We start from the raw sequence: 24,366 nt of genomic DNA on the forward strand, positions 1-24,366 counted from the left end.
TCCCATTGTATTTATTTATTAGGGCATCCTATAGACCAATCATGCCCAAAACAAAGCTAAAGGGAACTGCACAGGGTTACATTGCCTTCCCAAGTTTAATTACTGGGCAGTGATATTCTTGCACCAGAGTCAGAAAGCCACAAAAAGCGGCACTTCCCTCTGCGATCTTTGGCACTGGAGGAGGGAGATAAGAACTAAAGCTGGCCATACACATAAGATAAAAGTTGATCAAACTCCTGGTTTATTTCCTTCTCCTCATTGACATTAACATGCACGCTCGGCTGAGCCGAGGGTACATTTTTATGGTGGAGTCGGGAGAAATAGCTGTTGACTGGCAGCTATCACATGTGTATGGCTGGCTTAAAGAGGACCTGTCACTAGGTCATATAAGTTGAACTGGTTTACTGACCTGAATAGCACTGTCTCCCTGATTCCAGTGCCATTTTTATTTTTCTCCTAGACCTTTCCATTCTAGAGATATGGCCCACCGTTGTGTTGGGTCCCTCTATACTATAGCCAACAGGGCGTGATCTACTCTCAAGCTGCCTTGCGCTGATTGGTCAGTATGAGAGTTAGGGAAGGGAGCTCCAGCACGTCGGCTAACTACAGCAAATTAGCATAGAGAGAGCTAAGACAACAGTGTCCATATCTCTAGAACGGGGGTGTCCAGGAAAAAAAAGAAAAACAGCGCTGGAATCAGGGATACCGTGCTATTCAAGTCAATTAAAGAGTTCAACTTATATGACCTAGTGACAGGTCCTGTTTAAGAGTAGGCTTAAGAACAGCTACAAAGTAACTGCCTGCTAGAATAGGACAGAAAGGTGTAGGGGTATAGAGGGTAAACTATTTCCCAGTGGCTAACACGTATAGCGTACTGTGGCCCTCACTGCTATTGTAGTCCTTTGGTTGGCTCTAACCATGTTCTGCCAAGATTTGGACACAACACATATAAGACTTGCTCACAATCTTAGTTTCCTCAGCATATATTTGGCCAAAAGCTAACGTCCCTAAGAGGAAAGTAGATTATATATGGAAGAAATAAAGCAAAGCCATGGTTATTAACCCCATTTGAGTGTGCACCCATACCTACCTCTTGTCCAGGTGATGGCGGTACATGATGTGAGACACCTTAAAAGAGTCAAGAGATAGATTTGATGCCTACGTAATATGGCAAATTGACCACCAAAGCTTCTCCAATAAATGATGTTTAGCCAGTGCCCCTTACAAAGCAGCGGCCCAAATGTGCTTGGGCTATTTGCTTAGTATAAGATAACTAAGACACTATGTGAGATTTCCTAGTCTCCATGTTTCAGTGGAGATCAAGAGGTGGCACTTACTATACTGGAGAAGTGATGGAAGCAGCACTATGGCTCTAGAGAGCAAGGGAGATGGCAGTTGTTCTCCAGCACTGCTGTTGGCTGATCTCGAATGTCATTTATAGTGCCTATATTCTCAGAATAATTTGTAACTATCACTTCATAGCACTTATGTCATTGAGATGTCACAAGTTGTCATCGTTGGATGTACGGAATCTGAGACCCCTACAATCATTTGAAAAGGGGCTGGGGTACTCTGCGGATTATTGTGCCCCTTTGGCCAATTAGCTTATCTTACCTCCACTCGGGTAACATGAAGACAGGCCATAGTGGTTGGTGGGAATCTCATTGCCCAGTCCGAACCATGTGATATCTGTATAACCTCTAGTTTGGTAATGGAGTGGTTCAGGATATATGAGTATTTTTAGTAGTTGCTGTAAATGCCCTTCAGTAGAATATTAGCTAAGGTTCCTTACAGGTGACGCTGAACCTTTACAATAGGCAAAAATGTCAAAAGTGACACATTGCAGACCATCTGAGGGCTGGTATTCTGTACTTACTTTCCATTTTTACTGTACATACAGGTCATATAGACGTTACGTTATCATTGCAAGTGCTCGTGCCGTAATAGCAATATATTGCATGTGCAACCCGTACCATGTGCTTGGCAATGATCCAGAATATAAATGAAAGATGGAACACTGTAAAATGTCATGCTAACATAATATAAGGATGGTTACTTACCAACAGGGCGAACTGAAGAAATTACAATGGTGGTGAGAGAACATAAAAAGAAAATTAAAAGAAAGTCTGTCAGAATGTGACATGCAATACTACACGGCTATAGTGGCTACAATAGATTACAATCATCAGTGCATGCATGGATCAGCCGAAAAATACAGGGGGTCAGGTATGAAAACCAGAACACAGAAATATCAGTGGTATCTTCCATGACAACCAGTTATGTACTAATGGTTGCTATGGGAAACACACCAGCTGTTCTTATTGATACAGTGGTACTTTTTATCCATGATCATCTTGTATAAAGTAAATGTATAGTATATAAAAGTGGAAATAAGTAATATAAAATCTTGTTTATTGCATGCATAAATATAATAGGCAAATAAAGTGTATCTATCTATCTATCTATCTATCTATCTATCTATCTATCTATCTATCTATCTATCTATCTATCTATCTATTTCTCAATCATCTATCTATCTATCTATCTATCTATCTATCTATCTATCTATCTATCTATCTATCTATCTATCTATCTATCTATCTATCTATCTAGTGGCGTAACTACCGCTGTAGCAGCCGTAGCGGTCATGTCTATCTATCTATCTATGTCATGTCTATCTATCTATCTATCTATCTATCTATCTATCTATCTATCTATCTATCTATCTATCTATCTATCTATCTATCTATCTATCTATCTATCTATCTATCTATCTATCTATCTATGTCATATCTATCTATGTCATATCTATCTATGTCATGTCTATCTATGTCATGTCTATCTATCTATCTATCTATCTATCTATCTATCTATCTATCTATCTATCTATCTATCTATCTATCTATCTATCTATCTATCTATCTATCTATCTATCTATCTATCTATCTATCTATCTATCTATCTATCTAGTGGCGTAACTACCGCTGTAGCAGCCGTAGCGGTCATGTCTATCTATCTATCTATGTCATGTCTATCTATCTATCTATCTATCTATCTATCTATCTATCTATCTATCTATCTATCTATCTATGTCATATCTATCTATGTCATGTCTATCTATGTCATGTCTATCTATCTATCTATCTATCTATCTATCTATCTATCTATCTATCTATCTATCTATCTATCTATCTATCTATCTATCTATCTATCTATCTATCTATCTATCTAGTGGCGTAACTACCGCTGTAGCAGCCGTAGCGGTCATGTCTATCTATCTATCTATGTCATGTCTATCTATCTATCTATCTATCTATCTATCTATCTATCTATCTATCTATCTATCTATCTATCTATCTATCTATCTATCTATCTATCTATCTATCTATCTATCTATGTCATATCTATCTATGTCATGTCTATGTCATGTCTATCTATGTCATGTCTATCTATCTATCTATCTATCTATCTATCTATCTATCTATCTATCTATCTATCTATCTATCTATCTATCTATCTATCTATCTATCTATCATCTATCTATCTATCTATCTATCTATCTATCTATCTATCTATCTATCTATCTATCGTAGACACGGTAGGAGTAGAGAATCATTAGTGATAATATTCCCAATATATGTCCAAGGTTCTGGGATTGGTGAGTGGCTCCTATCTCCTCCCACTCATGAATATGCATCTCTATGGACATTTGACATATTTAAGTATTTAATGCTGTTATTTATTGTTTTTGTACGATGCACTTGGTTCTACCTGTTTATAACACTTATACATAATGTATCATATGTTTTTTATTGTGTGTAAACCAAATGTTGGCATGATTTTGGATGTTTTTTATACTAACTACTACTGATGATGTAATATGAGCGAAGGGTAAAAAACCCTGGTCTGCACATATCACTATTGCTTGAGAAAGGTCCAGTGGAGAGGACTGAAATGTAGCATTTGACACGGGTCAATAAACCACATTCTTTTTTGCATCTACCTTTTGAGTGCTGCGATCATTTAGTTGTTGGTCTATCTATCGATCTGTTGATCTGTCGATCTATCAATCTAGCTAATGTTTTTTGTGCAATGGAGATAACCAATTTGGGGCCACCACATTGCTCACATTGAATAATCCATGACATTAACAATTTTCAAAATTAGGTTGCACTAATAAAGTCACAAATTGTCTGTAAATAGATATACGGAATACTTTGCAGACTACTTATTTCCAATTAAACTTAGCTATGGTTGTGATTTAAAAGGGTTATCCACTTGGACAACCCCTTTACCAAGACATGCTTACCTAACCAGTTGGCAATCAGGAATCATCATCTGCACAGAGCCTTACAGATGCACACAAACACCATGCACCGCTGTACTATGGACACACAGGCATACTGTGCGCCACCATATGGTGCTTCCACAGAGCACGATAAGGCCCTGTTCACACAGAGTATTTTACAGTCAGAAAAAAATCTAAGATTCTGACCTGCCTGCACTTTCTTCCTGGGGTTTTTGCAGTGTTTTCCGCCCGTGGCCATTGAGCACCGCAGGCAAAAAACGCAGCGAATTACACTTTTCCTGCCTCCCATTGATTTCAATGGGAGGTCAGAGGCAGAACTGCGCCAAGAAAGAACATGACGCTTTTTTTCACGCAAGTGGCTAAAAGCTAAAAGCCGCTCTGGAAAAAAATGCCTCAACCTTCCATTGAAATCAATGGAAGGCGGTTTTGCTTGTTTTTTGGCGGTGATTCCGACGCGGTTTTTCTGTGTCAAAATCAGCGCCATAAAACCCTGTGTGAACTAGGTCTAATTCAGAGATAGTTTTCTCTACAAGCAATACTTCTAGGAGAGAATATCTATGTAATATGAAGCTACAGATTGCAGAACAATGCAAAATAATTGGATCTTTTCTGCTCTGGCTGGGATTTTTTATAATGTAATTGTCATCAACATACAGATCTCATTCTGCACTATGTTGGATTTTTGTGAAATATCTAACCAGCAAGTAAAGGATCTCAATGCTTGTGGTGAGGCTCCGGGTGAGGCAAATCTTAATTGTAAATAATAATGTCGATTTAAGTAACAAAAGGAAAAAACTATTACTGGGGAAAGGTGAGAAAATGGTCAAAATGAGTGGCAGAATGCACACACCTAGTATAATATATAGTAGAGGATATAGCAGATGTTCAGGCAAATAGATTCAATCTCCAAGAAATAATCCATGCGTGAATTTATATATAGACAAGCCAACCCCACAAGACTGTTTCCATCTCCAAAAAGATATTTACAAAGGTTTACATATGATGCATTCTGTTCAAAAAGAGCATGAAATGTGCTAAAAACACTTTTATTAACCTTATAACAGCTCGCATGATAGCACTAAACATGCGCCACTAAACTGTGAAATAGCGTTTCCATTGAGTGGAGAAAAATGATTCGCTGCAATTTCATCTGAGAATGGGAAAATGATATTTATAAGATCTGCGGAATTCCTTGAATATCTTTGTTTAATGACAATTTGTATTGTCCTTTGTGAAAATAACATTTAAAAGGGAAATTCATAGTCTAAGGAACATTTTGTAAGTGTTTTTTTTATTTCTTCAATTAAATAAGGACTAAAATCGAAAAAAAAATAAAAAAAATTATGTTTGCTCACTAATGTTTCTTAAAGGCTTTGTACTCCTTTGTAAGTCATTTTTTTTTTATTATTAAATGAATATATTGTGTTTTTAAGCAACTCCCAAATCACTTTTAGTATTTATATTTTAACTTTTTTTAAATACAGCCTCTATATATGCTGTATAAATAGAAGCTATATCAGTCTGTCTCAGCCGATTCTGTCAGTACAGATGAACTGACGGCTCAGCTGAGATCAGGTCCTGCCTGTCTTTGATACACAGGATCCATCTATTAACGATCACATCTAAGTTCATAACTTACATGACACACAGGACCCACTCTCAGCCGAGCCGTTACTTCAGTTGAACTGACATAATCGCTAAGACAGAACGATAAAGCTTCTATGTTTACAGAATACAAAAAAGCTGTATCTTCGAAAGTAAAAAAAAATAATAAGTGATTTGGAAAGTTGTTTAAAAAACAATTAATACATTCATTTGATTAAAAAAAAAATGCTTAGAAAGGTGTACATAGCCATTAAAGGAACAATTTGGGTAACACTTACATACATTATATTATGCCGAGTGCAGGGCCTGAGGGGGTGGAGCATGACACAGGGATTCAAAGAGAGAATTTTTTTGTCTCATGCGCTGCTCTCTGCATAACACAGTGTATTAGTTTTGTCCGGAATGTTTCTTTAACATAATCGTACCTATATCCAAGAGAAGGGCACATGTTGTGAGTTATTGGAGCCCATTATCCCATTAGACTTTCAGGGGTATGAGCTCCACTTCATACACAGGAAATAATAATAATTTCAGATTAAATATCAGTTGTAGAATTAATACATTTCACACAAGCTTAATAGCCATAAGACACATGCCGCTGACATCTATGCGAGCATGCTTCCGTGGAGTACAGCAGAATACCTGCTGCTGAACTAAATATCGCTGGCATCCCGGCCAGAGTGACCAAGCTACAGACCCCTGATGATGAGTATTGAAACGCGTTGGGTCGGTTGTGAATAGGAATTTTTTAGCATTGGGAACACTAGCATTGTTTGTATACCTCAACCCTAGGAGCTTCCGGTGCGGTTATCACGGACTCTAGTGTGAATTAGGGTCAAGACTATTGTTATGCCCATTTTTGAAATGCTGATTCCGTATTGATATTCTTGTTGAACACTGAGCTATAGTAGGTTCACAATTGAATTAGAACTCAGTGTTTATTATTTAATACGTTTTTATACACACGGTGGGGCTTCTTCACAGTGGTGATTGTACCCCTGTTTTTAGAGAGTTATAAATAAATGTTATATTTTACTCATATATTACACCAGTGAATCCCATAAGACACATCAAAAGAAATAATCCAAAATTTAGGAAATTATTATTTGCCCTTACCATGATATCTTCAGCATTTAATTTCCTAACAGAGAACTTTTTTTTTTACAATTCATAGCAACAGGAGTCATGGAAAATATCGGCTTATCAGCTCATGTCTAAACCAATATCATTCTAACAACTTATGAGTTAAAGAATAAATAAGAAAATATGTTGGTTTCTTTACAGTTGGAAGATTTTTGCTCTAAGCAGTGGCAAACTTTATTTCAATGCTTGAAGATCCTATATTAACTGGGTAATACAGTAGTGTAAAATCTGAGCACATTCTGGTCTTTTTTCAGTTTAACCCTATATGTTTAAAGAAAGTCCGACATTGGTGAAGCCCCCTTTACACTAATTCCATATCTAAGATGGCCTGATAACACTAAACGACTGGGTACATACACACCTAAAAAACAACTTTCCAAACTGCTATTTGTTGGAAAATTCCCTTCCCCTCTCAGGCATTCAGAAGGGCCGAGAAGGGTCACATGACACACTTTACTGCATTCTTTCCTAAGAAACAGGAAGTGTGAAGATCCTGAGACAAAGGACGTATCTTTTTGACCCTTCATTGGTACTTTGGGGGCCTGTTAGTGAGTGTATTTGTGCCAAATATTTAAGCTTTTATGAGGCATTTATAGTCAGACCGTTCCTTTGGCATGTGGAATTCCCCTTTAAAAGTCATTAATGATGTCTGTTATAGTATAAGACCAGATTCACACAAACGTGTGGAAAGTCAGATGTGAAAAATTTGAAGTTTTTCACATCCGAGTTGCCCCCGTGCGGGTTTCCATTTTCACGGATCCCTATAGACTTGAGTCCATAGAGGGATCCGTGAAAACGGAACAAAATAGGACATGTTCTATTTTTCAAAGGACAATTCACACGGTCTGTTAAAATAGTGGCCGTATGAACGGCCCCATTGAAATACATGTGTCCGTGTGATGGACGTTCTTTTAACGGCTGTCACACGGACATACTCTACGTTCGTCTGAATTGGGCCTAATAGAAATATTACTACTGTATATTACAAATTTGGTACTATGTTTGTAATCCTATAAAATATGTGATTTTTTTTTTTCAGCTCTCATATCAAATATTATACATTGTAACTGAATGTCAATAAAAAGTATAAGTCAAGCATTTGGGACATCTCATGTCTAATGCCCCAATATTGGCCAGAAGCCTTTTATTGTTAGCAAAATTGATCTAAACAATGAGAACTTAGAAACAAGTGTCAGCGTATGAAAGATTCTACCTACCTCTTACTGTGAGCGTTGCGGAGGCCTCCACTTTACCAACCCGGTTCTCAGAAATACAAGTGTATGTCCCTTCATCAATACCGGCAGCCTTCTTAATCCGCAAAGTGTAATCATCCTTGATGTCATATCTATATTTCAAGGCATAAAAAAATGGAAATCTTAATGTAATAATGGATATTTCTCAGACAAGCAAGCCTTTACCTAAACATATAGATTCATCACAGATGTACCTGTTAGCACCATTCATCGTAGGCTTTAATAATTTCACGCTAACATAAATCTCAATGACAGTTTTATTACTACATGCATTAGTTAAAAACTTTGAGGCAATAAAATTAGTATTGCCATGTGCTCCCGGTATTAGGGTATTATTAATAATATCACTTTGTTCTTTGCAGTATGGCAACATGACAAATGAACGCGATCAGTTCTCGATATGACACGTCGCGTGCGCTCCTTGACACTGTAAGCATTACACTGTTATGCTTTTGTGGCTTTCCAATCTATTTAATCATCACTATACTCTGATAAAACCTTTTAGTCCCATTGGAGAACAAGATCACATTAGTTTTACCTCGCTTGATGGAGCTTTGGGCATAATCAACATAATTTAAATGTTCTAAGACCTGCCAAGGAAACAAACTGGAACTACAAATCCCAGCATAAGCAGAAATACACCCCCCCCACACACACACACACTATAAACATTACTTCATATTTCTTATATATCACTTCATTCAAATAGGTTAATTTTTTTTTTTTTTTTTTTCTATTATATACTTTTTTCTTACTTGGTCTTATTTACTTCCTGGTTTTGTGGTATTGAATGATTTGGCATCACTTATTTCTATAGGACAGCGGCAAGAGCATAAAAAAACAGCTATGCTCACACCAATTAATATTTATGACGAAGTTCGAGGTAAGAATGTTTTAGGAAAAGGGACATGTCAGACCATGGATTAAGCTTACAAGAGTAAAATAGGCACCGATGAAGAGTCCACGCTTTTTTTGAGGTTCAAAAATGTCTTCACATTGCACCAACAAGGAGGGAAAGGAGTGTTTTTTTTTTATATACTTGGTAGTACAGGTCTAAATAAATATATTCAGACATAACTAATCAATTCACAAGCAATCATTGACATCACCAAGCCAGTGTCATCACCGTCTCCAGATACATAGACAACTGATATATGACATTGGTTGGACAATATGGTACCTGAATGGTGCTGACTAACTTGGGATGTGGGTTGAATATTACCAAAGCAATAGATGCATGTTGTTTGTGTTGTAAAGGACTTTTCTCCCATATCCTACAAAAAAATACATATTTAGGATAGTTACCCTCCTAAGGGATTGACCCTAGTAGTGTGGATGTGTCAAAGATCGGGAAATTAGATTGTGAGGCCCACTGGAGACATTAACCAATGTGATAGAGCTGTAAGTCACGGGGCTGGGGGAACTGTAACTGTAACAGGGCCTGAAGAGGATGGTGTGAACCCACTGTGTCACCAAGGGATTAGATATGGGGCTAAACCGGGGAGCAAAGCCTAAGGGGACCCCAGATATTTACCCTTTGACCCCTATACATGGATCTGGACTTTGCTGCTGGGAAACCTCAGGTCACTACCCCAAGAGTAGTCTTCTTGGCAATGGCCAATGTAAACAGGCGTAGTACAAAATCAGTAGTAAGTATGCAGGGTTATGTATAGCAAGAGTCAGGGCCGGTGGCAAACAGGCACTCATGGTTGGTTGAGCAAATATTCAGGGCAGGCAACTGAGGTTTGTCACAGCTACATGCAAGAGGTCAGGGCAAGCGGCAGGCTAGGATAGTCAAAGATATAAGCGGAGGTCAATCATAGGAAAATACAACAAAGTATAACGTAGGGAATGACTAGACTAGTTAGGTTAAAACTAATTGCTCAGACAAGGTGTAATGGAGGGGAACGTCTATATAAACCCCGGGAAATCTGGGTAGCAGATTTGTCCCTTTAAGACTGCAAGGGTCAGCACGCACGCACTAGGAAGTGCAGACGGAGAGCGGCAGCAATGGAGGCCACAAGCAAACCTAACAGGAGAAGGTACCCAGTGATGACTAGGAAGCAAAGGATGCTTTGAAAGGGTAAGTATATTGCCCCAGAGAGGAGCGAGAGCGGTGTCCATTACACTATATAAATATTAGTTAATAAATAAGCAAACATCAGACCATATTCACAGTGTGGAAGAAGCAATTTAACATGTACATATCTAACATATACTGTATTTATGTCAGCAATGGAAGTCCCATACACAAGTTCCATATGGAGAAATTACATCTCTGCATGGCCCATCGCCAATGCATGGAAAATATACTTGTGGGACAATGCAACTAATTGTACAATGGGTGCAACTGAAAGATTTGGTTATGGACCAAAACAAGATATTATAGACCTGGTTAATTTTTTTTAGCACATATATCAATTAACAATAAATTTAAAATGTCATTAAAACCATCCTGCCTGGATTAGAAGGTCAAACTGATTTGAAGGTCGAAACTACTGCTTTACACTGTGTGGGAATTGTGCCATAACAAGCAAACAAACCATAATAAAAGAGTTAGAGAGAAGACGGTGTCAACCCCGGGATTCATTTGAGAGTCCCAAATAAGGCAATGTTAGAAGTGAAAGACCTCTAAATAACCGAGCAAGGAAAAAGAATTCAGTGTCACAGGATGGATGTACGGTAATGTACGCAGTAAGGAGACAATAACAGCCATATAAACTCCAGGGATCTCATTTATTTACTGTAGCCCCAGAACGAGAAGGGGGAATTAATGCAGGTAAAGACCGCTACTGGAAGAAAAACATCGCAGGTAAGGCCAGTTAGAGGATAATTCTTACCGGATTATAAGGCAAAGGAACAAAGGGCGGTCAAGGTAATGTCCTGCTGGATCTACCACAGAAACTCTGCTTATGAAAACAAGGGGAACGACTGCCGAATATAAAATATGGCATCTAATAATAAGAGGCTAAACAAATAACTATACGCTTCTCGAGAAGAGATCTGAGGGAAGACATAATTCAGTTCCAGGAGACCCTATTAAATATTACATTTTACTGGGCTTCCTTTTATTTATATGAAAAACTGAGATTATTAGAAAGGCTAATATTTGGAAGGCGGAAGAAATTGTGAAATCTAACACATTATGTAGAACATAATATATACATGGTTAACATATATCTGTCTATCTATCTATCTATCTATCTATCTATCTATCTATCTATCTATCTATCTATCTATCTATCTATCTAATATCTATCTATCTATCTCATATCTATCTATCTAATATCTATCTATCTCATATCTATCTATCTCATATCTATCTATCTCATATCTATCTATCTATCTATCTATCTATCTATCTATCTATCTATCTATCTATCTATCTATCTATCTATCTCATATCTATCTATCATCTATCTGATGATAGATAGATAGATAGATAGATAGATAGATAGATAGATAGATAGATAGATAGATAGATAGATAGATAGATAGATAGATAGATAGATAGATAGATAGATAGATAGATAGATAGATAGATAGATAGATAGATAGATAGATAGATAGAAATCTAGAGTTTTTCTTTGCAAATACTATATTGTTCAACATTTCTCAGTATGATATTTCAAGAGGGCTGGGCTGGTAAGATTTCTAAAACTATTCTGTGTTTAAACTGGGAATTGAATGATGTCTATGGGAAATACTGGAATTAAACTGTGAAGCACAATTAATAAGAAAAAGGTGCATAGAACAGGAAACAATAGCCCTCTGTGTACAGTAAGTGTTATGGGAGTATTACTGGTCGCTCCTTGGGTCTTATAATAGCATGAAAACTCTACCTTGTGTTATCTGAAAGTGTCTCAAAGCTGCTTTTGTTTAAGGGTTTAACGTTCTCAGTCTTGTGTTCAAAGGTGCTTGTAAAACCTTTCAGAGATGCCATATTATACCAGTGAGCTGAAGCTTATAAAAAGCTGAATAACTAGATATGCAAGGGGAAAAGCTCAGGTTTGTTCTTAATTGGAAGCAGAAAAGATGACAAAACAGTAGTAAGAAGTCAACAGTAACACGAATGGGGTTATTGGGATTGAGAAATCTGGCAATCATTGGGTTTGTATGAATGCAGTCATTGTTGTTGCTTGTGATTAATGAGAGTTGTACAATATAATGCAGGCAGTCTTTACCACGCACATACAGCGCCCCTTTAATTCCTATATAAACGTGGGTGACATATTTAACCCAATCAGATTTGGTCTGTGGATGACATGCACTGTCATCACTGTACCATGAATCGCCTGCTCATCACCTATGAAAGTGAGAGAAAGGACTGTTTATAGGGAGAAAAAAAAAAAGAAGTAAAATAGGTAAATGATAGAAATCATATAAACATCTGTTTTTACAGAGATAAAAAATGTAAAGAACTTTCTGCAGCTTATATGAAACATGTTCTTCTGAGCCTTGAGGAAGATGATACAGATTATTTTGTGCTTTGATTTTTTTTTCTCTTTTTAGCTACTTTGATTGAAATGATGTTTTTGTTGGTATTTCTCAACATTCTAGAACAATACAGTTTTTGTCTTTCAAAGATATAGTAATTTAAAGGGAACATGCAGAACAAACCCATTACCTAGCAAGAGAGAAGCACGAAGGGGTGTCTACACCAGATCTCTTTGCCCTTCTAGATATAGGTGTTACCTATAGAAATTCTGATGGAATGTATTGTGCAATATGCTTACAGTTTAAATGTCCACGCCATTTCTGTGCCACAGATTCCATGGTCCCCCAGGCAGTGTGAATACATCGTAGATGACCAAGTCGCCATCACTTAGCCAATCGATGGCAGCACATTCTGATGTCACCACTGACGTCAGCAACTGGCTACACAGTTATGTGTCCCTGTAGGACATGTCATGGCACCAACCCCTGGCCACAGCAGTGACATGCCATATACACAGTTGTCATAAATACAGTCAGCAATTGACTGTGTGGCTATTTGTCCAAAATCATCACGTTGCCAGGAAAAACAGGCTGGCAGGGAACCCTGGCATCGGTGCTGTGGAACCAGTGGCACGTATATTTAAAATTTCCCTACCTATACATTTTATAAAGTCTCTTCACTAAGTTAAAGAATTGATTTTGTATCCCCCAAGAAAGTGACTGTAATGTACTCAGTCTTCAGTTCTCAGACTCCAAAGTCGTGCTCCAACCGAGCCCTACCCATGAAGGGAATGGTTAAAAAGAGTAGTAGTTCTTTTTTATTAATTGTGTTTCCAGACATTTTAAAGTAAATAACCTTATAAAAAGGTGTCAACAATGTAAAGTAACGTAAAACCTGAAGCTACCGTTTAAGAAGCTCTTCTCTGATTTGTCCCTTCGTGTGCATGTATACAAGCTTATACGGACCAATTTAGATTATATTAGTATTTATAGTTAGTGAATCAGTAGAGTGATTTTTCCCTATACAATTCTGCACAGATAAAGTTATTTCATGGCTTTTAGTGCTTAAATTAAGTCAAGTAACTTAAACATATTATTTTTATTATCTAAATTAGTTAAAAAAGATGTGCGGATCCATTTCTTAATATATCTTTTTAGTGGTCTGCACACAGTTTTTCTTATTAGGAGCTCCAAATCCTCTTAAAGACAAAGTTAAATAATACAATTCTTTTTGCTGGTAGCTACCACTAGAGGGAGCTTAGGAGCTTACTTCATACTATTTATTTATTAATCTTAATAATAAAACAGTATGCAGAGCTCTTCAGCGCCCTTAGTGGTGGCTAACTACAAAGAGAATTTTATCATTTAAAGGGATACTCAGGCCAAAACTAAACTTTCCCATGTGTACTATTGTGGTATTCCATGTGTCAGTCTCTCACCTGTTGTTTTTTTGCTGCTTCTATCTCTATATATAAGAAAGGGATGGTTGCTTAGCAGCAGTGTGAAGCAGGCTCGGTGACACGCTTCCTCTACTTGAGTCTATGGAGATCTATGTATCACCCATCACAGGCTTCAACAGTTCCTGTACCACACAATAGTTTTACACAGGGGGCGACTTCTATCATCAGCTATGACTGATACTTACATAGGTTCCTGTCATACAGGTATAATGTAGAAGAGTGCAGCCTAGTCCCAGTCCCAGTGGGACACTGTCAATCATTCTCACTATATTCTCCTAAATAAGCTGAGAAACTATAAGTATACAGATAGGGGTCTGTATACTTATAGTTTCTCAGCTTATTTAGGAGACTACAGGGAGTAATAAACAGTGTGCCCCAGCATGCAGAAAGGGTATGGTCCATAGCTGGTTATATGATGCTGTGTTGAAGCATCATGGGATTGATAGCAAAGCAGAGATGAAGAGAAAGTTGGGGAAACCTAAGAATCAAGATAGAGACTCTTTTAACCCCTTCAAGACACAGCCTGTTTTGGCCTTCAGGACACAGCCAATTTTTTCAAATCGGACATGTTTCACTTTATGTGGTAATAACTTCGGAATGCTTTTACCTATCCAAGCGATTCTGAGATTGTTTTCTCGTGACACATTGGACTTTATGATACTGGCAAAATTTGCTCGATACATTAAGTATTTAATTGTGAAAAACACCAAAATTTAGCGAAAAATTGCAAAAATTAGCATTTTTCTAAATTTATATGTATCTGCTTGTAAGACAGGCAGTAATACCACACAAAATTGTTGCTAATTAACATCACCCATATGTCTACTTTAGATTGGCATTGTTTTTTGAACATCCTTTTATTTTTCTATGACATCACAAGGCTTAGAACTTTAGCAGCAATTTCTCACATTTTCAAGAAAATTTCAAAAGGCTATTTTTACAGGGGCCAGTTCAGTTGTGAAGTGGATTTTAGGGCCTTATATATTAGAAACCCTCGATAAGTCACCCCATTTTAAAAACTTCACCCCTCAAAGTATTCAAAACAGCATTTAGAAAGTTTCTTAACCCTTTAGATGTTTCACAGGAATTAAGGCAAAGTAGATGTGAAATGTTCAAATTTCTTTTTTTTTTGCAGAAATTCATTTTTCATCTATTTTTTTTTGTAACACAGAAAGTTTTACCAGAGAAACGCAACTCAATATCTATTGCCCAGATTCTGCAGTTTTTAAAAATACCCCACATGTGGCCCTAGTGCACTTATTGACTGAAGCACAGGCCTCAGAAGCAAAGGAACACCTAGAGGATTTTGGGGCCTCCTTTTTATTAAAATATATTATAGGCACCATGTCGGGTTTGAAAGGCTCTTGCGGCACCAAAACAGTGGAAATCCCCCAAAAGTGACCCCATTTTGGAAACTATACCCCTTGAGGAAATTATCTAGGGGTATAGTGAGCATTTTGACCCCGCAGTTTTTTTGCAGAAATTATTGGAAGTAGGCCGTGAAAATGAAAATCTAAATTCTTTCAAAGAAAATGTAGGTTTAGCTTATTTTTTCTAATTTCCACAAGGACTAAAAGGAGAAAATGCACCACCAGTTTTGTAAAGCAATTTCTCCCGAGTAAAACAGTACCCTGCATGTGGTCATAAACAGCTGTTAGGACACACGGCGGAGCTTAGAAGGGAAAGAGCGCCATTTGGCTTTTGGAGCTCAAATTTAGCAGGAATGGTTTGCGGAGACCACGTCGCATTTGCAAAGCCCCTAAGGGACCAAAACAGTGAAAACACCAAAAAAGTGACTCCATTTAGTAAACTACACCCCTTGAAGAATCCATCTAGGGGTGTAGTGAGCATTTTGAACCCACAGGGGCTTCATAGATTTTATTAGAATTGGGCAGTGAAGATAAAAAAAATCCTTTTTTTCCAATAAGACGTAGCTTTAGCTCAACATTTCTCATTTTCTCAACAAATAAAGGAATAAAAGAACCCCAACATTTGTAAAGCAACTTCTCTGGAGTACGGCAATACCCCATTTGTGGTCATAAACTGCTGTTTGGGCATACGGCAAGGATCAGAAGAGAAGGAGTGCCGTTTGGCTTTTGGAGCACAGATTTTGCTGGATTGATTTCTTGACACCATGTCACTTTTGCAAAGCTCCTAAGGTACCAGTACAGTGGAAACTCCCCAAAAGTCACTCGATTCACGAAACTACACCCCTTGAGGAATCCATCTAGGGGTGTAGTGAGCATTTTGACCCCACAGGTGTTTCATAGATTTTATTAGAATTGGGCAGTGAAAATAAAAAAAATCCTTTTTCTTCAATAAGACGTAGTTTTAGCTGAAAATGTTTCATATTCTCAACAAATAAATGAAAAAAAGCTCCCCAACACTTGTAAAGCAACTTCTCCTGTGTACGGCAATACCACATATGTGGTCAGAAACTGCTGTTTGGGCACAGAGTAGGGCTCAGAAGGGAAAGAGCGCCATTTGGCTTTTGGAGTACAGATTTTGCTGGATTGGTTTCTGGTCGCTATGTCGCATTTGCAAAGTCCCTGTGGGACTAAAACAGTGGATCCCCCCCAGAAGTGACCCCATTTTGGAAACTACACCCGTCAAAGTATTCACCTAGGGGTGTAGTGAGCATATTAACCCCACAGGTGATTGGCAGAAATTGGTGTGCACGCGATGTTGCAGAGTGAAAAGGGTTTTTCAATAGATATGCCAATATGTGGCGCCCAGCTTGTGCCACTGGAGACACACACCCCAAAAATTGTTAAAAGGGTTCTCCCGGGTATGGCGATGCCATATATGTGGAAGTAAACTGCTGTTTGGGCAAACTGTAGGGTTCAGAAGGGAGGTAGCGCCATTTGGCTTTTGGAGCGTGGATTTTGCTTGTAGTAGTTTTGTTTTGAGTCTTACTGGTGTTTCCGTTTATAATGTGGGGGTACATGTAAGACGGGCGGAGTATATAAGGGGCATAGTCAGGTGGTATAGTGGGGTAAAAAAAAAACAATAAAATAATCCATAGATGTGTGTTATGCTGTGACTTTCTGCACAGGCCGGTGTCGCACTAATAAATGGTCTTTACTTAGTCCCCTTTTGGACCACACTCTGGACCTTTGCAGTTTGGGGGATTTTGCAGGAAAGTGTTGTCCTGGTATAATACGGGCGCCCTCACTTCCAACAGATATGTTTGGGCCCTCCCCTTCCTGGTTCCCTAATTTTAGGGGCCTTGATAATTCGCCACTTGAAACAGAAGAAACGTTCCCCTCGGGCCGGCACAACTGCATATTTTTATTTCCTGGCTTATTGGTGCCTTGACTAATTTTATTTTTTCATAGACGTAGTGGTATGAGGGCTGTTTTTTTTTGTGTGTGACGAGCTGTAGTTTTTATTTGTACTATTTTGGGGCACATGCGACTTTTTGATCACTTGTTATCCTTTTTTTTTGGGAGGCCAGGTAACCAAAAAAACTGCAATTCTGGCATATTTTTTTAGTTCTTTTTATACAGCGTTCACCACGCATTATAAATTACATGTTCACGTTATTCTGCGTGTCAGTCCGATTCTGGCGATACCAAATTTATAGCACTTTTTATGTTTTACAACTTTTTGCACAATACAATTACTTTTGTAAAGATAATGGATTTTTTCTGTCGCCAAGTTGTGAGAGCCAGAACGGTTTTACATTTTTCGTCGACGGAGCTGTATGAGGGCTTGTTTTTAGCGAGACGAGTTATAGTTTTTATAGGTACCATTTTTAGGTACATGTGACTTTTTGATCACTTTTTATTTCAATTTTTGGAAGACAAAGTGACCAAAAAATAGCAATTATGTCAGTATTTTTTAGTTTTTTTTTTACGGCGTTCACTGCGCTGGATAAATAACATAATATTTTATAGTTCAGGTCGTTACGGTCGCAGCGATACCAAACATGTATGGCTTTATTATTTTTTTCAATAATAAATGACTTGATAAGTGAAAAAGGGCGATTGTGTTTTGTGTTATTATTTAAAACTTTTATTGTATATTTTACAACTTTTATTTTTACATTTTTTACACTTTTTTTTACACTTTTCTTTAGTCCCACTAGGGGACTTGAAGGTCCAACTGTTTTATTGATGTTCTAATACATTGCACTACCTATGTAGTGCAATGTATTAGAACTGTCAGTTGTTCACTGACAGCAAGCCGATCAGGCTCCGCCTCCGGGCGGGGCCTAATCGGCTAACGTAATGGCAGATAGGAAGCCATTGTTAGGCATCCTGTTGCCATAGTAGCAGTCGCCAGCCTTGCCATCGCGTGGCAAGGCTGCCGATTGCATACAAACCACTTTGATGCAGCGATTGCATTGAATCGCTGCATTGAAGGGGTTAATGCCAGGAATCGGAGCTAGCTCCGGTTCCTGGCGATAGATCGGGGTGTCCGCTGTAACATACAGCGGACACCCACTGCTGATGACGCCGGCTCAGCTTCTGAACCGGAAGCTGAGCGGGCGCCATCTTGCCGATGGTACCGGAAGCCTCCTGGGCCCCGCCGACGACGGGGCATAGGAGGATTCCGTTACTGGCGGACCGGGAGGTAAGTATTACCCCTCCGATCGCATTTGCAGCCACCGGCAACCCAGCGATCACGTTGCTTTGTCGCCGGTGGCTATAAACTCCTCACATGCTGCGATCTCTATTGAACGCAGCATGTGAGGGGTTAATCGGTCGGATCGGAGGCTAGCTCCGGTCCTGGCCGATACCTCAGGGTGCCAGCTGTAACATACAGCTGTCACCCGGCGGTGATGTCGCTGGCTCAGCTCCTGAGCCAGCTTCATCTCCATCACGTACAGTTACGTGGAGATGCGGGAAAAGGCCATCTCCCATCACGTAACTGTACGTGAAAATGCGGGAAGGGGTTAAAGTACAAACAAGGCAGCAGATCAAAAAGTAAGTACAGTATACGTAAAAGAAGTGTAGAGCGTAGTATACAGTCAGGTGAGCAATACAGACATGGAAAGTTGTATTTCCACTGAAGGTCTTCTTTAAAGGGAACCTGAAAATGCAGTTGGATCTGCAGGCAGCATGTTACAGAAGCTGAGCAGACTAATATATAGTTTTGTGGAAAGTATCATTTGTAATTTTATTTATTGAAACCTCTGCTCATTCTGGGCTTTTGGAGTCCAGTGGGCAGTCTTACTCCATGATTGATAGCTATCTCCAGTGGCGTAACTACCGCCGTAGCAGCAGTAGCGGCTGCTACGGGGCCCGCGGCATGAGGGGGCCCGTGTCGCCCGCCGGCACGGGCCCCCACCATGGCCCGAGGCTCCGCTAGCAGCCGCTATGGCTGCTACAGCGGGACGCCACTGAACAGTACGGCAGAGCAGGGAGGTATCTCCCTGCTCTGCCATTAAGCAAAAGACATGTATCCCCTATCCACAGGATAGGGGATACATGTATGATCATTGGCAGCGATAGGGAGAACGGGGGACTGAAAGTCCCCTGAAGTTCTCCATCACAAACCTCGGACATCCGGGGTCTGTGTGCATGCGTGCGCTTGTGCGCATGCGTGACCAGCGCTCCATTCATTTCTACAGAGCTGCGCAGACGCCGGAAGTCAGAGGTTAGTCATGGAGAACTTCAGGGGGACTTTCGGTCCCCCGTTCTCCCTATCGCTGCCAGCAATCACACATGTATCCCCTATCCTGTGAATATCCTGTGGATAGGGGATACATGTCTTTTATTAGGACACACTGTAGGTCGCATTTTTTTTGGAGGGGGGATGCTGTATGGCGTTCCCTACAGGGGGGGGGGCTGTATGGCGTTCCCTACAGGGGGGGGACACTGTATGGCGTTCCCTACAGGGGGGGGACACTGTATGGCGTTCCCTACAGGGGGGACGACGCTGTATGGCGTTCCCTACAGGGGGGGGCTGTATGGCGTTCCCTACAGGGGGGGCTGTATGGCGTTCCCTACAGGGGGGGGGGGCTGTATGGCGTTCCCTACAGGGGGGGGCTGTATGGCGTTCCCTACAGGGGGGGGCTGTATGGCGTTCCCTACAGGGGGGTCTGTATGGCGTTCCCTACAGGGGGGGCTGTATGGCGTTCTCTACAGACCCCCCTGTAGGGAACGCCATACAGACTCCCTGTAGGTAACGCCAGACAGCCCCCTCTGTAGGGAACGACATACAGCCCCCCCCGTAGATAACGCCATACAGTCCCCCCTCTAGATAACGCCATACAGCCCCCTCTGTAGATAGCGCCATACAGTTCCCCCTGTAGATAGCGCCTTTCAGTCCCCCTGTAGATAGCGCCATACAGCCCCCCTGTAGATAGCGCCATACAGCCCCCCCCTGTAGATAACGCCATACAGCCCCCCCCCCTGTAGGGAACGCCATACAGCCCCCCCTGTAGGGAACGCCATACAGTCCCCCCCTGTAGGGAACGCCATACAGTCCCCCCGTAGATAACGCCATACAGTCCCCCCGTAGATAACGCCATACAGTCCCCCCGTAGATAACGCCATACAGTCCCCCCGTAGATAACGCCATACAGTCCCCCCGTAGATAAAGCCATACAGTCCCCCCGTAGATAACGCCATACAGTCCCCCCGTAGATAACGCCATACAGTCCCCCCGTAGATAACGCCATACAGTCCCCCCGTAGATAACGCCATACAGTCCCCCCGTAGATAACCCCATACAGTCCCCCCGTAGATAACCCCATACAGTCCCCCCGTAGATAACCCCATACAGTCCCCCCGTAGATAACGCCATACAGTCCCCCCGTAGATAACGCCATACAGTCCCCCCGTAGATAACGCCATACAGTCCCCCCGTAGATAACGCCATACAGCCCCCTCTGTAGATATCTACAAAGGGCTGTATGGCGTTATCTACAGGGGGGCTTTATGGCGTTATCTACAGGGGGGCTGAATGGCGTTATCTACAGGGGGGCTGTATGGCGTTATCTACAGGGGGGCTGTATGGCGTTATCTACAGGGGGGTTGTATGGCGTTATCTACAGGGGGCTGTATGGCGTTATCTACAGGGGGGCTGTATGGCGTTATCTACAGGGGGCTGTATGGCGTTATCTACAGGGGGGCTGTATGGCGTTATCTACAGGGGGGCTGTATGGCGTTATCAAAAGGGGGGATTTGTAAAAAAGGCACTATCTACAAGGGGGGGGGGTTGTGTGACACCCAGGGGAGGGGGGGCCCCAGTCAAAAGTTTGCTATGGGGCCCAGTCTTTCCTAGTTACGCCCCTGGCTATCTCTGTATGCTCTGTATACTCATAGTGGGAAGGCTATCAATCATCGAGTAGAACCGCCCGCTGGACTCCTAAGCCCAGAATGATCAGAGGTTTAGAGAAATAAATTACAAGTTATACTGAATCCCACAAAATGACATCAATCTGCTCAGCTCCTCCTGCTCTATGACATACTGCCTGCAGAATAGACTGGATTTTCAATGAGACAGGTTCCCTTTAAATCTTTGCCTATAAAGGGGATTTGGAGATTTGGGATTTGGAGCTTGTATCAGAAAATCTGTGTGCTGACCGCTATTAAGATATATTTAGGAATGTTGTAGCATAGAATGATGGAAGTAAAAAAAAATGCATAATGGTGAAAGGTGGAGATTCACTTTAAGTAGACAAATTTTCTATATCCTTAGAGGACCCTTCAATATGCATCATATTGAAAACAATCTGTATTGGGTGATCCATAATAATAAAATGATAAAAACAACTTCTTTTTGTAGAGTGTTTATTACATTCCTGTCATTACAGAGTTTACCAGAAACAAAGCAAAGCTTGGAATCCAATTTAAATTGAAAAACAAATATAATTTTCATTTCTTAGCTTTAGCTATATTAGAACAACAACGTTACCCCTGTGTGCTGTGGATAAATCCAGCAGTTGTAGCGCTGTAAAAGGCTTGTGTTTTATTGATGCTAACAATCTTAATTTGTTTTAACATTTTGTCACAAGAGACTCAGTTCAAGAACCGGTCAAGGTACTGCACCTCCGGCAACTCCAGATACTGAAGATATATAGCATATATTGTGCTAGATTTATTCTATGTGTTCTAAATATTACAGCCCAAACAATACATCTTAGCACAGATAATAATACTTTTAACTTAAGTAGCTAAATGCAATATTATTATATATAGAGCTTATGCAATAATGCACGGCCGAAATAAACATTGGCAAAAAAGGGGCAACTACCTTGGGGCAACCATGAATTATTACAGCACCTTTTATAAATAAACATTGAAATAATGAAGGGTTCAATTTTACACACTAAATGGGAAGGGGGCCCAAAAAGTATTTTGACATGGGCCTCCACAGACTTTGAGGTGGCCCTGCAGTTATTTGCTTTTTAAGTATTAGAATTTTATTGGGTGCAGCATGTACATGAATCGATGCAATGATCCACAATTGTAGCCACTACATGACCTTCTGAAGTTCCAATCTTAAAGCTGTAAAATATCTTACTACATATGACCCTTCCCATATGCCCCTCTTACTTGTAAGCCTTCTCAGACATTCAATAGATCTAAGAGTGATGATATAATACATTTCACTGTAGACATCCTTTTTTAAAGCAGTCGTAATATGTTTTTCTAATTTGTCAGGGTTGGCTTCTTTTGTCCCTCTAGTTGGGCATTCTACTAGGTGCAATGTACAGTAGCCTACTAGCTCAGTGGTCGCATCTCATAGTTTCTTCAGGGGCCTAGCTAGGGAGGGCAGGCGGGGCATGTGACCCAGGCGCAACTAGGAGGGAAGGTAGGGGGGCTACAAGCCGGGCGGCCAGAATGTTGCCGATGCTCTGCCCGGTGATTCCGCTCCTAGAGAAGCTACTGACCTCACTATCCATGTATTGACAGTGATGTCACGGGCTCTTCCAGGAGAGGAATCCCTGGTCAGAGTGTTGCCGATGCTCTGGCTGGGTATTCTGCTCCTAAAGGGAGCCCCTGACGTCTCTGTCCACATATGGACAGTGATGAAAGGGGCTCCTCCTGGAGCGGAATCCCCGCCCCTCCTGGAGCAGAATCCACAGGCAGAGCGTTGCCGGTATTCCGCTCCTGGAGAAACCCCTGACGTCACTATTCATATATGGACAGTGACGTCAGGGGCTCCTCCAGGGAGCCCCAATGACATTATGTACAGGGAGGGTGGGTAGCTCTATCTACAGGGGATGTGTGTGGCACTATCTTCAGGGGATGTGTGTGGCACTATCTAGAAAGGGGGCTGTGCGGCAGTATCTACAAGTGGGGTTGTGTAGCACTATCTACAGGGGTGTGTGTTTGGCACTATCTACAAGGGGGGTGTTTCACTATCTTCTAGGGGGGGTGGCACCATATTCAGGGGGGTGTTTGGCACGTTCAACAAAGGGGGGTTTGTTGCACTATCTACTAGGTGGGAGTGTGGTACTATCTACAGGGGGTGTGTGGCACTATCTACAAGGGGGGCTGTGTGGCAGAATCTACAAGGGGGCTGTGTGGCACTATCTACAGGGGGCTGTGTGGCACTATCTACAGGGGGCTGTGTGGCACTATCTACAAGGGGGTTGTGGCACAAGAGGAAGCTGTTCAATATTTCTCCATATAGTCTCATTAGCCTCAGTTATACAATCTGTTTTTAGACAGGCACACTGGCCTCTAATTTATTATCTTTGAATATATTGTTATGATAACCACCTTATATACCTATATTGCTTGAGAAATGTACAAATGGTTTTATTCTCAAGTTACGTAAAAAAAAATGTGAAAAAAAATTACACCTTATTGATTGATAGAGAAGTTAAACATGGCGAAGGGGAAGGAAATGTTGGGAAAGAATTTGTGGGGGGGGGGCCAAACTGACTTTTTGCCCCGGCTAAAGGAGAACCTAGCTACGCCTCTGCTTTCCTGGTGCCATTTTCCCTCTAGTGGAACAACCCATTCATATTTGTATGTTACTAAAGACACAGATATATATTTTACCTCCCAAAAGGACACTCTACTATAGTATATGAGAACACGTACTATAACATTATATTACGATGTCCGAGTTACTATGTTTCCTTAACCTCATTCTGTAAAAAGCAGCAGAAGACCAGCTTAGTACATTTATTTTAAGAAATTTAATTTAGGCTTTCCATTCCCTGGTACTACAGTGCGGGGCACCAGCCAAG

The 24,366-nt window shown here is 40.6% G+C and overlaps 1 protein-coding gene across 15 annotated transcripts in view; it reads right to left on the minus strand.

The window, feature by feature from the left end:
- Positions 1–24,366, minus strand: part of ROBO2 (roundabout guidance receptor 2) — a 962,581-nt gene that overhangs the window by 117,031 nt on the left and 821,184 nt on the right. For 11 of the 15 annotated variants that reach the window (XM_075854478.1, XM_075854491.1, XM_075854487.1 and 8 more), the window contains exons 6-7: positions 8,275–8,402; positions 2,061–2,072 (exon numbers count right to left, since the gene is read on the minus strand). In XM_075854478.1, the coding sequence (XP_075710593.1) occupies positions 2,061–2,072; positions 8,275–8,402 (140 nt within the window). The remainder of the gene's footprint in view (positions 1–2,060; positions 2,073–8,274; positions 8,403–24,366) is intronic. The other 4 variants (XM_075854490.1, XM_075854486.1, XM_075854481.1 and 1 more) reach the window with 1 other exon arrangement.

The sequence above is a fragment of the Rhinoderma darwinii genome, chromosome 2 (assembly GCF_050947455.1).
Source record: "Rhinoderma darwinii isolate aRhiDar2 chromosome 2, aRhiDar2.hap1, whole genome shotgun sequence".
Taxonomy (NCBI): Eukaryota; Metazoa; Chordata; class Amphibia; order Anura; family Rhinodermatidae; genus Rhinoderma; species Rhinoderma darwinii.